This window comes from Acanthaster planci, linkage group LG12, assembly GCF_054643075.1.
Source record: "Acanthaster planci isolate LZ-2023a linkage group LG12, COTS_SCS, whole genome shotgun sequence".
Classification (NCBI taxonomy): Eukaryota; Metazoa; Echinodermata; class Asteroidea; order Valvatida; family Acanthasteridae; genus Acanthaster; species Acanthaster planci.
In genome coordinates, this window is record NC_141788.1 from 11,779,736 (window position 1) to 11,793,992 (window position 14,257).

General features: G+C 38.6%; 1 protein-coding gene across 1 annotated transcript in view; it reads left to right on the forward strand.

Moving 5' to 3' along the window:
- The window catches only part of LOC110980159 (receptor-type tyrosine-protein phosphatase F-like), a 213,498-nt gene that overhangs the window by 74,837 nt on the left and 124,404 nt on the right, over positions 1-14,257 (forward strand). Inside the window, exons 12-13 of the mRNA XM_022236540.2 lie at positions 3,394-3,511; positions 4,774-4,962. Coding sequence (XP_022092232.1) covers positions 3,394-3,511; positions 4,774-4,962 — 307 coding nt within the window. The remainder of the gene's footprint in view (positions 1-3,393; positions 3,512-4,773; positions 4,963-14,257) is intronic.

Here is a 14,257-nt window from a genome sequence, read left to right on the forward strand (position 1 = left end):
GCAAACTCTGCAACAGCCAGTGTTTGTTCACAAACACCACCTCTAGTCTTTTTTTTTTTCGACTTAATTCCTTCCTCCAGTCGACTTTGGCAGTTTACTAAATTTGATTGACTTCAAACTTGGCAGACCTTTCGACAATCATCCAAGGATGGTCCTAGAAGAAATTTGTGATGACCACATCATCACGTGATTTCTTTTTGAATTTGGAGTAACTAATTTTTGCTATAGACTTTGTACACAGATTGCATGCAGTTTTCGGACTGTCTTATATCAGGCTAAGAGGGCGCTATTGCAGAATTACAGTTACACCTGCCTGGGGTTTCAATTTTCAACAAACTGTCCTATATTGAACCATAGGTGGCGTTGTTGCACAACGTTAAGACTGTACAGTGTACCTGATCTTCGATTTTTTGCCATTGGGTTTGTACACACAATTGTCAAGCATAATGCTTGAGCAGTTCTCAACTTCGACTGAGAATTAGTACCAGAACGAAAGAGAAATCAGACTAAATTTTCCCTTCTGTTCGATTGCAAATATACTCAAGAGTCAGGTTATCAAATAATATTTCATATTTGTTTTCCAGTTAAGCCAAAAATCATGTGACATGAAATTAAAGAAGAAGTTTTTCTGCGCACGTGCTTCCAGCCCATTGACTTTGTACACATTTGTGATAACTTTGCAATGTTAGATCGTGGCAATTTTGCGGCTTCCATCAATCTCTTGCGGTGACGTTAGAGAAACGTTTTGCTGCATCGTGGCCTGTTTGACCTTTGACATCAACCCAGACAGTGGGCCCTCCTTTTTATTTGATATTCATGAGCCCCTCCATGGAATGGCGATGCTCCATGATTTTTCTCTTCTGAACAATTTTTCTCAAAAGAAAATCTGTCATTCTGAATGACGTTTTCAAAAGAATGACGTTCGAATCATAAAATATGATTTATGATGAAAATCTAATGCTCAGAGTTGTTAATTTAAATTTTATTTTCAGGGGAGTTACCTCCAAAATAACCGGCAAAATGAAAATCGCGCATGGAATTTTCGAGCACTAAATGTGACTGCATTTTCGGCCTTCTCGAACGTCATGCAGTTTCTGTCAAAATGCTCGAATGTCATCAAAATTCTGTCAAATATGACGTTCGCAACGAACATTGTACTCATTATAAGTTTTTGATGCAGCCAAACTTAAAGATAGTTTTTAATTGTCGAAAGATATAAGACCTGGCAAATATGTTGGTATAGTGAGAGTGATTATAAACGGTAAGAGAATAAAGAGAGCCAAACTTTTCTCATCATTTTCCGTCAATTTTGTGGGTTTTTTTCGCGGCTTATATTTTTTAAAATTATGTCTTAGGTGCTTTAAAATACAGCAGTGGAAAAATATACTGGAGTTGCCTTCTAGTTGAGAGAAGTTTTGAAATCAAGTCTTCTGGTGTAAACACTTTGATGTAAAAACTTTAAATGAATTCAATTCCATTTGATTTGCACTGGTAGCAAACCAAACGTCCACCATAAGTACATATTTTGCCTAATTATCCCCATATAATCATTTTTATAAATCTGAAGGTGCTAATTTGTAGTTTACATGATCAAAGTCACTCTTTGAGAAGTTTTGAAAAATGACATCTGGAGTTGTATTGTGGTCCATTTTATGAAGAACATGCCTTATTTTCCCCATTAAACAACTTGAAACCCTAAGCAGTTCTGTGATGGTTGCTGTTACAACCACCACCTGTAATTAGCCTTATTTTTCAGTGATGTTGGATAGTCGTCATTTTGAAAATACAATGTCACGTACATAGTTGTCTCCAAACACCCCTTGAGCCAATGTCAAGAAATGCTGTTGATTAATCTGAGGAAGATGATGAAAAGTCATCTTATCTCGCAATCTGCCAGTACCCTAGGATTGATTTCATTAAACTCAATTAATTTGATATTAAAACCCAACTGCCTTCAATGTTTTGGTGGTCTGTTTTGAGAGCTGTGTGAATACTTTGTACATGTATATACCAAGACTTTGTCTCACGTTAGACAAGTTTCAGCAAACAGTTTATATTGGATCCTGATACCCTTTGCGTTTATTAATTTTTAAAAGTTCATTTGGATGACACAATTAAAAAATTACTGAAGTAGGCACACAAGGGTTGTTGTAGTGCTTAGCTGTTCAATTTCTTCATTAATACAGGGTTCCCGCGGCCTGGAAAAGTCATGGAAATTTGTTTTCATTTTCCAGGTCTGGAAAAGTCATTGAATTTTGTAAAAATGACTAAAGTCATGGAATAGTCATGGAATTTTTCAAACGCTGTGTTTGATTACTATTCTCAGAAATAAGTGCATAAGATGTGTGATTGTATTTGCAACTTAAATATTATTTCATCTTAATCTGACTATTTCATCCAGTATGCACCTGGTTTGACTTTGTACTGTAATTTTTTGCTTCAGATGCATTTGGTAAAATTAGTCAGAGGATATGTATTGCAGTAAAATCTTGATAACTCTACTTTGAAACGCTGTTCATCTCAAAGACATATGCCATTCCCGCTAAAAAGATAGGCTTTATATCGAAAAATTACGTCCGTAACTTGAAATTGTCTTTACCACTACATCGCTTATCTTCTAGTTTTTGTGATGCCAACCAAACAAAACCACTGCCAAAACCGTCAAATAGTGTATAAACAAGTGCAAGACGACAGTTACAAGTCAGCACTGCCATGCGCACTTCATCTTTTCACACAGGAACCAATTGTGTGCACACTGCTTAAACCACAACAAATCCTGGCTTTGAAGCTAGCCTGATTGCTACTGCAGGCCCAGTTGTAGCCTGCACACAGGCAGTCCAGTTGCTGACTCTGTAGCAGCTATGTGACCACAAAAGAAATGAAATGGACATGTGACCACACATAGGAAAAACCCAAGTAGAAAGTAAGCCTGAAATTGTGGTTCGTGTTGTGCTGTCACATGACAGACCTAACAACACAAAAGTTTTGCCACACAAAGGGACAACATTTAAATGGTGGTTTATTGTTTATTTTTCAAAAGAAAAAGAACTTTGGGTTGAACAACATCATAAACTCTCACTAAATTGATTTTTGAGCAAAACTATGCATTTTTAAAACAAATAAAAGAAAACTTACTACAAAAATGTTGCCACCGCAGAGCAAGTTAGTTTCATTTATGTACACAGTCAGTACATGACCCCATGACTCAGGAACTTGTGTTATCTTGAAATTTGGATAACTCAAATTTTTTATCTACTCCTCGTAGGTTAGAGTTATTGAGATTTTACTTTAGTTACAGTATACCTAGGATCAATCAAGTGTGGACACGTGTGATTGTGTAAGAAAGTGGTGATATCACAGCATAATGTTTTAATTTGCCTGATTTCTTTGCAGGATATCGTCCTGACAAATCTGTCTCCGAAGACTTACTATTCAATCGAAATTGCTGCTTATACCATCAAAGGAGATGGAGAACGTAGCAGACCAAAACTGGCACAAACTCCTGGACAAGGTAAAGGGAAACAACTGCGATAAAATGTAACTATTCAATATTGATAGATATATGAATTCAGATGTAGACATTCAAAGACTGTAACATTATATTATATGATAATTTAGTGTACAGTCCTTTTATAGAAGGTGGTAGAGCTGCCGAATGTTTCAAATGCTCTTGATATTAATTTGGATGGAAATACTCACAGCTTTCAAGATTGTTATTTGTGTGTGTTGTCCTGACCTGCACACAAACAGAGTGCTTGACCAACCATTGTTGATTCTTTTTTGATCTATTAGTATGCAACTGTCACAAATTTCTCATGGGTACATTTTTATTACTCTTAGAAACAAAGCTGTGAATTTCTGGCATTAAACTTGATAGGTTGCGTGATGATTGCCTCATGATTATTAGGATTAATTAGTGAAATTAAGTTTGTATTGTTCAAACAGCAATTTGTTTAAAAACCATTGCTTCTGTTAGGCAGTTTAATTAGTTGTGGACGATGTTAATCCACAGTGAACTTGTCTCAGGTACAGGATTATTTTTATAAAAAAAAACTGACATTTTTAATCGATAAAGATACCTCAAAGAGCCCTTTGTTAAGTCTTAAATGGCAAATTCAGATCCCTGTGGCCATTTTTCTAGATTTGTATGACATTTCTTCTCCCATTACCCATTTTTACTCTCAAAGAGTGAAACTTTCACAGAGTGATATTCACTGTCATGCCCCACTATGGCACACCAATGCTTGAGAGGCTTCACACTCACTTTAATAGACTAGCCCAAGTCCATGTTAGTGTACCAACACAATGGGAATGAGCATGGGGATGAGTATGGATATCATCCACTATTGCCTAAACTTCCATTGCTTAAGATACATGTATATTCATGTATTATCAAGATTTCATGTCCTTGTGAAATCTTGAAGGTGTAAACTGTGAATACTTACAGCTGTATGATAACCAAAGATCGTATAGTGCCGCTTAGCGGTGCAAGATGGAGAACTTCAGCGCGAATACACGTAAAACGTTGTAATCGCAAACGCGCTATTTGAGCAAGTGATATGCCTGCGCAATGCACATTACTGCGTACGCGCAGGCGCCCCGGCAGCCACGTGCACCTGGTGAGCTTGCGCCGAAGCATCACCGTAAACCGCGCAGGCGTATCGCTTGTTCATATGGCGCCCATGGTAATTACACCTTTTGGGAAGAGTTATCCATCTTGCGCCTTTGGCGCTATACGATCTTTGATGATAACAGAGGTATTTTTTTTAATAGTTCCTGGACAACCTCCAAATTTTGTGGTGGAGAGACTGGAGAATGGTGACTATTATGCCCATTGGGAGAGTCCAGAAGACACTCATGGAGTCCTGCTGATGTATAAATTGAGTTACCACACCAGCACAACTAAGCCTTTGTATCTGGAGATAAGACCACCATCCTCTGATTTTTCGCCTATTAGGCTCAGTAAGTACATTTATATAGTTTGTGCCAGACTCATGAGGCTGATTTTTAATGATTGAAGGGAATGAAAGTTTCGCCCAGTGAAAATGTATAGTTCTTAACTTGTCCATAGTTAAACGTAAATGGAAAAGTTGATTCTCAGCGTTATCCAACCTACACATTGTACTGACAAGGTGTCATCACACAAGTCATCGCACATGCTGCATTGCTGAAGCACTAGTGTCTAGTATTATGTGCCATATAGTGCTGGCAAAGCTCTAACTTCAAATCCACTCGGTTAAATCATGACACTATTGCCTTCATGATACCTTTTGAACCTTTGTGAACAGTTTTAGTGTCATGAAATTTCATCTGAAATTCAAACATATCAGCAGGCTGGATTCATGTCCTTGCTGGTTGGGTCATGCAGCAATTTTTTTTACAGTCACCCAACTGACCAGTGAAACAAAGAACAACACACATGTAGATTACGTAACTGTAAAAGACAAAAACGAACAGATGCACCATGTGATTTGTGAGGTTTGAACGGTATTTAAGGTACATTTACAAGTCTATTTAATCCCTCTAGACTGGTTTCCTGTATTTCCAACATGTGAGTAGAGACAATGTAAACGGCAACCTCTGAAAACATGACTGCCTTGGCCCTGCGCCTGTAGTGCTGTGCCGCTTGCATGCGTGGCTGGCTGGCCGGCCATGGTGGCTGTCTGGGTTAGGCTGTGCTGAAGCACGGCATGGCATGTTGCTTAGTGACTGATTTCATTCTTCCAAATGTTTCTGTATAAGCTGCCCAGAGTATAAGCTTTGGCATTATAAGTGTTCAGTCTTCTGATCCAGTCTTAAATGTTTAAGGCCAGCCAAGCACATTTTTATTGCCTTAACCCTCCTATGCTGAAGTCACTCTTTGGGTCACTTGGTAAACACCTCAAAGAAGCACAGCGGTGTTGTGCATTGCACCAACTGTCCCTCACAGGAATATCAGATTGCACTTTTGTGCTGCCCAACAACTGTGCTTCACTGTTTCATGTGCATAATCGTGCAGTAAATTAAATGCAGTGAAGAGGACTGCACAAAAGACCCTGGGTCATTTTGTGCTGGCAACCTACTGTGTACACACTGAACCTGTGCACGTTTGAGTTCCATATAGAAAATACATGCCCACCAGTGACTGTGGGCATTTGTGCACATTTGTGCTGTAAAACCAAAGGAGGGTTAATTAATCACTGATCGCTTAACTCAAGCGGAATTTGTAGGAGAGGTATTAAAAAACAACTTGGTATAATGAAACTAGCCTCCCTTGGTGATCATTGAGCTTTGCCTTGAGAAAAAGTATCTCGGGAGGATAATATTACTACACCATTCAAAGCTTTTACTAATACCTCTCTAAGCTTTGTATAGCTCCCACTGTGTTTAAAATCTGTCAAATATGCCATGTATGTGCACCAGTGATGATCTCATGTTGAGTCTTGCTTTGTTTGATGCTCCAAAGGCAGGGATTCCAAAGTTGAAATAAATTCAAGAAAATTGACAATACATTTGCAGACAGGCAGATTAGCTTTATGACTCAACTTGCAAAAATCTTCATTTGCTTGTTTGGATTGTTTTTAACCTAGACTGGAGGATTGGCTTGGGCAGTATTTCGGTATGACCGAATACCTCGATTTTGTTTTTAATACCAAACAATACCGACTAACAATCCATGAATACCAGAATACGACCAATTCGGTATTGAATTTCAATACCGCGGTATTCTGGCTAATTTCTTCAGAATGTTCCCACAACCCTCATAAGATGAAAGCAGACAATTATATCCACAACAGTGACTGCATACTTTGTGGTTTCAGTCATCCAGCATCACGTTTATATTGTCTCTTTTGATGAGGAAATAAGATGTAACGTGACACTTCAGCATGCAGCCATCAACCTGCCTGTCAAAAGGTTTTGTTTCCCTATCGCCGCCATCAAGTTTGCGGTTTTGGATTATCTTGTTGGCAGTGCTTCTTGTATTACTCATTGGCACATGTATACATGTACATGTATCACAGCCCTACAGGTTGGGAATTAAAAATCACCTGGTCTTCCGTGTCCGCACTGAACTTCATTTTCCAAAGATTTTTATTGGCGGATCAGAAAATGCCAATGCTCCTTGTGCTAGCTTTATGCTCTGTTAGGGTTTTTTGGTCCTTTATATACAACATGTACAAGTATTGTGTGAAAATCTATCTAACCGAAACCAGGAATGTGTGCTATAAACTATAAAATAATTCCATAAATCTGCATCTGTTTGACATCCACGGCAATCATAGATCTTTTTTATTGTTCTCACATTCATTCCAACCACACGAAAAGAGAAGCAAAAACCTGATTCCTCACTTGTCACTGCTTGTATTTCAGTTTTTCTGGAATAAAATTAGGACAACGTGGTTGATCAAAAAGAACACTTGATGTGTTGATGCCGTAGTTCTTCAAATGTACAAAAGTATGCGAAAAAGGCCTCTGTTCTGTCAGCAAACAGACAGATAAGCTCTGGTTAAATATTCCTTTCCTTATGTCCGATATATTTTTAAAGAAAAACAAAGAAAAGCCTGTGACCCAAAACGATGCCTGTGAAATGAGATCTTTTAGAACTGATCATTTAAAAACTTAGGCACTGCCAAAGACGGCCAGGTAATTTTGCAGGAATCACCTTCCTTTTTTTCTTTGGTGGCATTGTTTTGCACCTGCCAAATAATATCGAGAAAAAAAGGGTTGAGAAACAAAGAATAAGTCAAAGAAGGAACAGAGATATATAAAAAAAAGAAATCGGCATCAGGTCTAGACTGTTTCTTTTCTAGTGGTCTACATTTAATATGATGGCGATTTCTCCTTTAAAAAAAAAATCATTCCAGTGACGTAAGCCTACTATAATCATCTGTTACGCTACTTATGCCTTCCCGCATGAGTCATGAACATGAAAGAAATTGAGAATGTTACTTAAAATCCCTCTACACCACTACCACACTAATAAATTGCATTTGTAGGGCAAAAAAAGAATTTTTTTTTGTTGCTTATGAGTAAGGCAAGAATTTGAGAAAAAACCAGATATACGGTCAAAAAAAGCCAGAAAAATCCATCATCATCCGCTTTGCAATTTAAGATTTTTTGTAACAAACACATTTTTGGGACAATGGCACATCAAACATTACATTAATATGTAGTTTTGGTTACAATTTGGGCACGATGATGCCTATTTTAAAAGCACAATGTGTGACAAAGTTCCATTAGATCGCCGAATGGCCAGCAAGAGAGTTGCACCACAATTGCCATGAACGTATCAACCACTTTTTGGCAGAACATACAAAATTTTTTGCAACTCCATGAATTTCCACGGAAATTTTTGTAAATGTAGATTAATTTATATAGTTCATGAATTATAAGGTTTTATTCTTAAACTATCCTACCTTGGACTAAACTCGGAATGAAATCCACCAGCACAATTTTCAGCAGATGATGTTTAGAATTTGCAAACGTCCGACAAAAAGAAAGTGCAGTTGGTTTGAACAGCGATACATGGGTGGTTATCTTCTAAGGTCTAGTTTCTCACATCCCCACCACGCTGTAACAATACAGGCGATAATCTGAAGGTATCTGCTGCCAGACTGATTTAGAGACGGTGCGCAAAAAAACACAGACATAAAGGGCGCCCTCTTTTAGCCGTTATTTCACATACCTATTTATTTACGATTTCTGAGAAAGTTCATAGTAGTTCATAAATGTGGCCTTGCTCAGAAATGAACATACTATAAATAAAAATACCATGATCTGTGTACACATGTATTTGCAATAACATAGGTGCTCCCATTGAATTTCAGTATTTTATTGATGGATACATGTAGTTAATATAATAATAAAAAGGGCTTCAAACGATCTCATTTGGATATCCATCATTAAACTTGTTCATGGTATTTGCACAATTTCCAGCTTGTGTTATTTTGATTAAAATGGCCTATTTCCGGAACTCAGGTTAAAAGCACCCTGATCACTCTGTATTCCTCGCATGAACTACATGTATGTGTGCCATGCTGGGACAGCAAACCTGGTCCACTTTACCGAGAACACACTGCATAGTTCATGTTTTATGGTGACCAAGGGAGCCAAATGGTGATGTACATGTAAGTGCCAACTATTATAAGTGTGCATTTTCCGGTTGTACTCCAGAAAAAAAGTGACTGGGATCCCAGTGGGAATCCCACTGAGATCCCACCAGGACGCGGATGGTATCCCACTTGAATCTCAGGAATTTTTGTCCGAATTTGTGAGGGACAGCCGGCATCCTGGTGGGATTCCAGTCACATCCCACTGACATATCCCAGTTGGACGCAAGTGACTCCTACTGGGATCCCAGTTTGATGCGACTGACATCCCGCTGGGATCCCAGTTTGGGATGTCATTTTATTCCAAACAATCAATTATGCTACTCGGAGCTGGAACACTTACAGTGTATTTCTGCATTCCTAAAGGCAACAGCCAACACTTTCATGTTTAGGCTTATGTTCCTTTTGCACAAGGAGTGCCGAATATATACGCACAACAGCTCTGGAATGTTTGGTCCTAATCATGTTTGCGTGGGCACAAACTAATTTGAACAGACGTAGCTTTCTCTTTGTTGGTGAGGGTGCTCTTTTGTTCATAGGTAGATCTTGTCTCAACATTTGTAGGCCTCTCGTAGTCTTGCGGCAATGAATTACAATTCTTGCAAGCAGCTGATTGGTTCTAAAAAGACATCCGGTAATAAATTCAATAATAAATCCCTTCCACATTTGCTTTACGGCAATTATCTGTTTGATTGTGATGACACATCAAAGCCTATACTCCACTAATTGTGAAGCCCTCTTCAATTACATTTGTACATGTATTTGTGATGTTTGAATTTTGTGTACTGTAAAATAGGCCTGAGCAAGGCCTGGGCCTGAAAAATACTAGACCTAGCATTGGCTTGATCTAGGCTTACATGTAGCTCAGCTGTCTGGGACCTACGGCCAAACTTTAAAAAAAAAATTATAGGCCTCCTTCCAATAGCTATGACGATTACAAATAAACAAGTCAGTGGCATATATTTCACTATAACATGAGGCTAGGCCCACATAGTTAAGTTAAATGTATGGCTGTGTGGGTTTTGTTAGTTGTTAAGCAAGTTATGCCCCCAATAAAACACGTCTGCTTCCAGTTTGCCGACCAATCCTAATTTTCGGTAGGACCTTCAAAATTTTTATCGGAAAGTTAGAAAAACAAATTTAATAAAATAAAAAAAAATAAATCCTGCTGTCTTCTTTCTTCGCAAACCACCATTCACCAACGTTTTCTCTTAATGAAATGCTTCTTTTTATATGTTTTCCTACTTAGATTTCCAATTCTTGAAAAGATTGATTTTCATGAATTGCTTTGCGTGCCGTTGTTGCTGTACATGCGCAAAGCTCAACACATTAAACAAGGTTTCCCTGGTTCCCGCTGTGCCTATATGCAAAAGAATGTGTGGGGGAAATGTGCCAACCGGTACGTACGTCCTGGTCGATTGCAGGACATTGGCGCCCGCTCGTACATGCATGCAACCCTCGCTATATGATACTACACATGAGTACAACTGCAGGTCGAAAAAAACATCTAGGCTTTGTTACAAGAGGATTTCTGCAAGGTAATTCATGGAACTTGGTCTCTTGTCTGTATTCTCTGTGTTCACCAGTTTAGGTTGAAGTTGTTCTGCACGTAAGTGTTCGTGTTCCCACGCATGCTTACCACTCGATAAATGGACACTGTTGGCTAGCTTGCCGTTGTGATTACCGGACTCGTGTCCATTTTCCACAATTCTTGTGAATTAAAAAAATAGAAATTTCTACATAGATTAAGAGAAGGTTTTATTCACTTTTTGAGACTCTTTCTGGAAACTTTTGTCCCCATTCATGAAGCACAAAATATTGAACCAAAATATTTTTCCGAGTTACATGTAGGTTAGGCCAACAAGTATCACAGAGTAAGTGACCTTGAGCTCTCAAAGTAGGCTAGGCCTACCGACCCTATTTGGCATAGGCCTATAGTATAGGCTATGATGGTAATCGTGGAAGCGGAGCTCTTTTTTTGGCCCAACAATTTTTGTTGGCTGTGTCACAAGAAATAGGCCAAGACCCACCGTTTTGTCAGCTAGTCTACTTTAACTAAGGAATGGGCCAAGTTCCAAACATTAACCTAGCGTTTCTTGGTTGTGTTATTTGCATAGGCCTATAGCCTTGGCCTTCTGGTACCTTGCCTTACTTTAATACTTCCACGCGACTTACTGCTCCTTTAAGTACATGTCACATGATTTGCGGTCACACTAAAAAACAAATATGAAACATTGCTTGATATTGTAACTCTTGGGTATATTTTTCATCGAAGGAAAGGGAAAATTTATTCTGATTTCTCTTTTCCTCTCATTGTAATCTAGTTGACTACTTGGTCATTAGTGTTAGGTAGAAAACATGTACAAAACCTATGGAGAAAACTGTAGCTTTAATCTCATGTCTTGTGACTCCTGATGACGTCACCATGACAGTTTTCTTTTGACAGCCTTACAGGTTGTTGGACTTCTTATGCTCCCAATACAAAGTCACTGAGATGTATGAGTGCACCAGTCCTTAAACCTACAGAGAAAAACTGCAGCTGAATGTTGATGATGCTGGGACGGGATAATTTAAATTTTTTTCTGTTTTCGAAATTCTTTAAAAATTCATATCTTCATTTACTGGACAATTACACCCTCATGAAGGACATCTGGTTTCCACTCTAATCTGACAGGCAACATCTATTGATGTTGGAGTATTTCAGCCAGGCCAACTGCCTTATAAAAAGAGCCCAGATTGTGTGATGTTTTATAATTTTCTTTTTTGTTCATGAACCTGGCACAGTGTGCTGCCCACCTCTTTTCAATAGGGGCCAGATTAGTTTGCAGCGGTACTGTGTGGCTCATCGCTGCAGTGGTGGAGCACTTTTGTCCCAGGTGGTAATCCGCTCGCGCTAAATGGTATACTGTTTGAAAACATGGCTGGATTATCTCCACTATTCAGAGTGAAAAAAATGTTGGTAATGCCCAGCAGCCTGGTCTTTTTTGTTACGAGTACGGTCTTTTGTTACAAGGCCCTGTTCCCTTTGTCTGATTTTGGAGTCCCCGGCCATGCCTATAAAGAATACGTGTCCGGTATCAGAAACCCAGGCAGCAAGAGGTTTAAGTCATGTCATGTGATTTGCATTTATGTTGAAAAAAAATTCAGAAATATTATTGGATATTCAGACTTTTGGGTATATATGTAATCGAACAGAGACGAAAAATAAAATTTCTTTTGTTCTCATAGTAATCCTCAGCCGAAGTTCAGGACTACTCTCATTAAGATGGATGATATTGCGTAGTAGAAAAAGTGTACAAAACCTATGGAGAAAACTGCAACTTTAATCAATCACGTGACCCCTAATGGCACCACTGTGACAATTTTATTTTGACAGCCCCATGGGTGGATGGACTACTTATGTTCCCAAAAGAAAGTCACTCAGATGTACATGTATGAATGCACCAGTCTTTGACTTCAGTGATAAATTGCGTGATGACGTCATAATGACAATTTTTTTCCTAGATCCTCCCAAACTGTTGGGCTAAGGATCTTGACCTAACATCTTCGAGTCAGGTCGAGAACAGTGTGGAAGTCTGGCTGTTGGAAAACGTGTACAAAACCTATGGGGAAAGAGTCTGCAGAGAAACAAGGAAAAAAAAAAGCCTTTAACAAAAACAAAAGCTGTTTTGCCAAAATGCCGAAACAGCTAAAAAAAGAACCCCTCCCCCCAAAAACCCACACGGCTGATATTTCAGTTTAAAACATTTGTGAACATGAAGCATGTTGAAAGTTAAAGTGCCCCAGTGTGTGGTTCGTGTCATGGATCAGGGCATGAACTAGGAAGGTCTTTGGAACCAAGAAAAAAAATCATGTAACACACTTCCTCAAGATTCCTCAGGATTACCAACTTTGATGAGATGGATAAGTGTCCTGGCTGGGTGGGCCTTGCAGCCTTTTTAAAAAATTTTGTTTTCTTTTATTTTTAAACAACAGTGATATAACAAAAACATGGATTACACTAACAGTAAAACAAACAGAAACAAACAGAAACATCACACAGTTTTAGAGGTGTAAATGGTACTAACGGTACTTTGCAAGTCTATTTTGTCCCTCTAGACTGATCTTCTTTATTTCCAACACATGACATGCATTGTCCCTAGCCGGAGTTCTGCACCGCTGTGCTTGCACGTGGCTGGCTGGCGATCCGGTGGCCAGGATAGGTTGTGCTCAGGCACAGCGTGGCATTCGTGACTGCTTTCATTCCTCAAATGTTACTGTATCACCCAGAGTATAACGCAGATTTGTTTTCAGCGTGAGAATCAACATACAAGCCGCAGCCTGTATTCCAAAAATTATAGTATGGCACTCTCTTCACCGAAAACTTGTGCTTGTAGTGTGACTTTGAATGAACAAATGTTGAAATTGTACAATTGCTTATGCAATTCATTTAATAGTGCTTTGACCATTCTCTGCAAAAGCTGTAAAGGGAGAAAAAGTAATTCGTTGAACAAGTCCACCAACTTTGCGTTATTGTTATGAACTGGACCGGACTGCGTGAAGTGGACTGTCCTTCGCAACAGAGGGATTTCCATGTAAATTCGTGAATGGTTTGCAGAGTTATTTTTTTGAAAGAATCCTTAATCCCTCCTGCTCAGAGGTAAAGTAGGCTCAGGAAATTTTTAGCGGAACTGTACAGTACCAAATTCTAAAACTGACTTTGGGGCAAAATTTTACATTACATGTGCATGCACTGCTGATCGTGGTTCTCCATGCAAGTCTGAACAATGTATAACACTCTTCAGACTGAGCTAAATAGATCACTGCGCATATCCTATGCCTTTTTAAGACCAGGCATAAAAATCTGCTTTCTTCTAAAGAGCATTCAAATTTCAAAATGGATGATTTTTAAGTTTATAGGTAAAGAACATTTGTTGCAGCTTGATATGTATGGTTACTTCAGAGCAACTTGAAAGCGGTGTCATAGTTTTGTATTGCTTTAACGCTTGAAAACTAACATCTTTACGTGTTCCTTAACCATACCCATTTTTCAGACTTTCCCAAGATTTTGTGTTCTCGTATGTGAGTGAAACACTCATGATGTGATATAGCTGTAAATTAAACAGGTTATTTTAGAATTTAAAATATCACTCCTGCTAGATAATATATGTGAAAGTTGTGCACCCTTG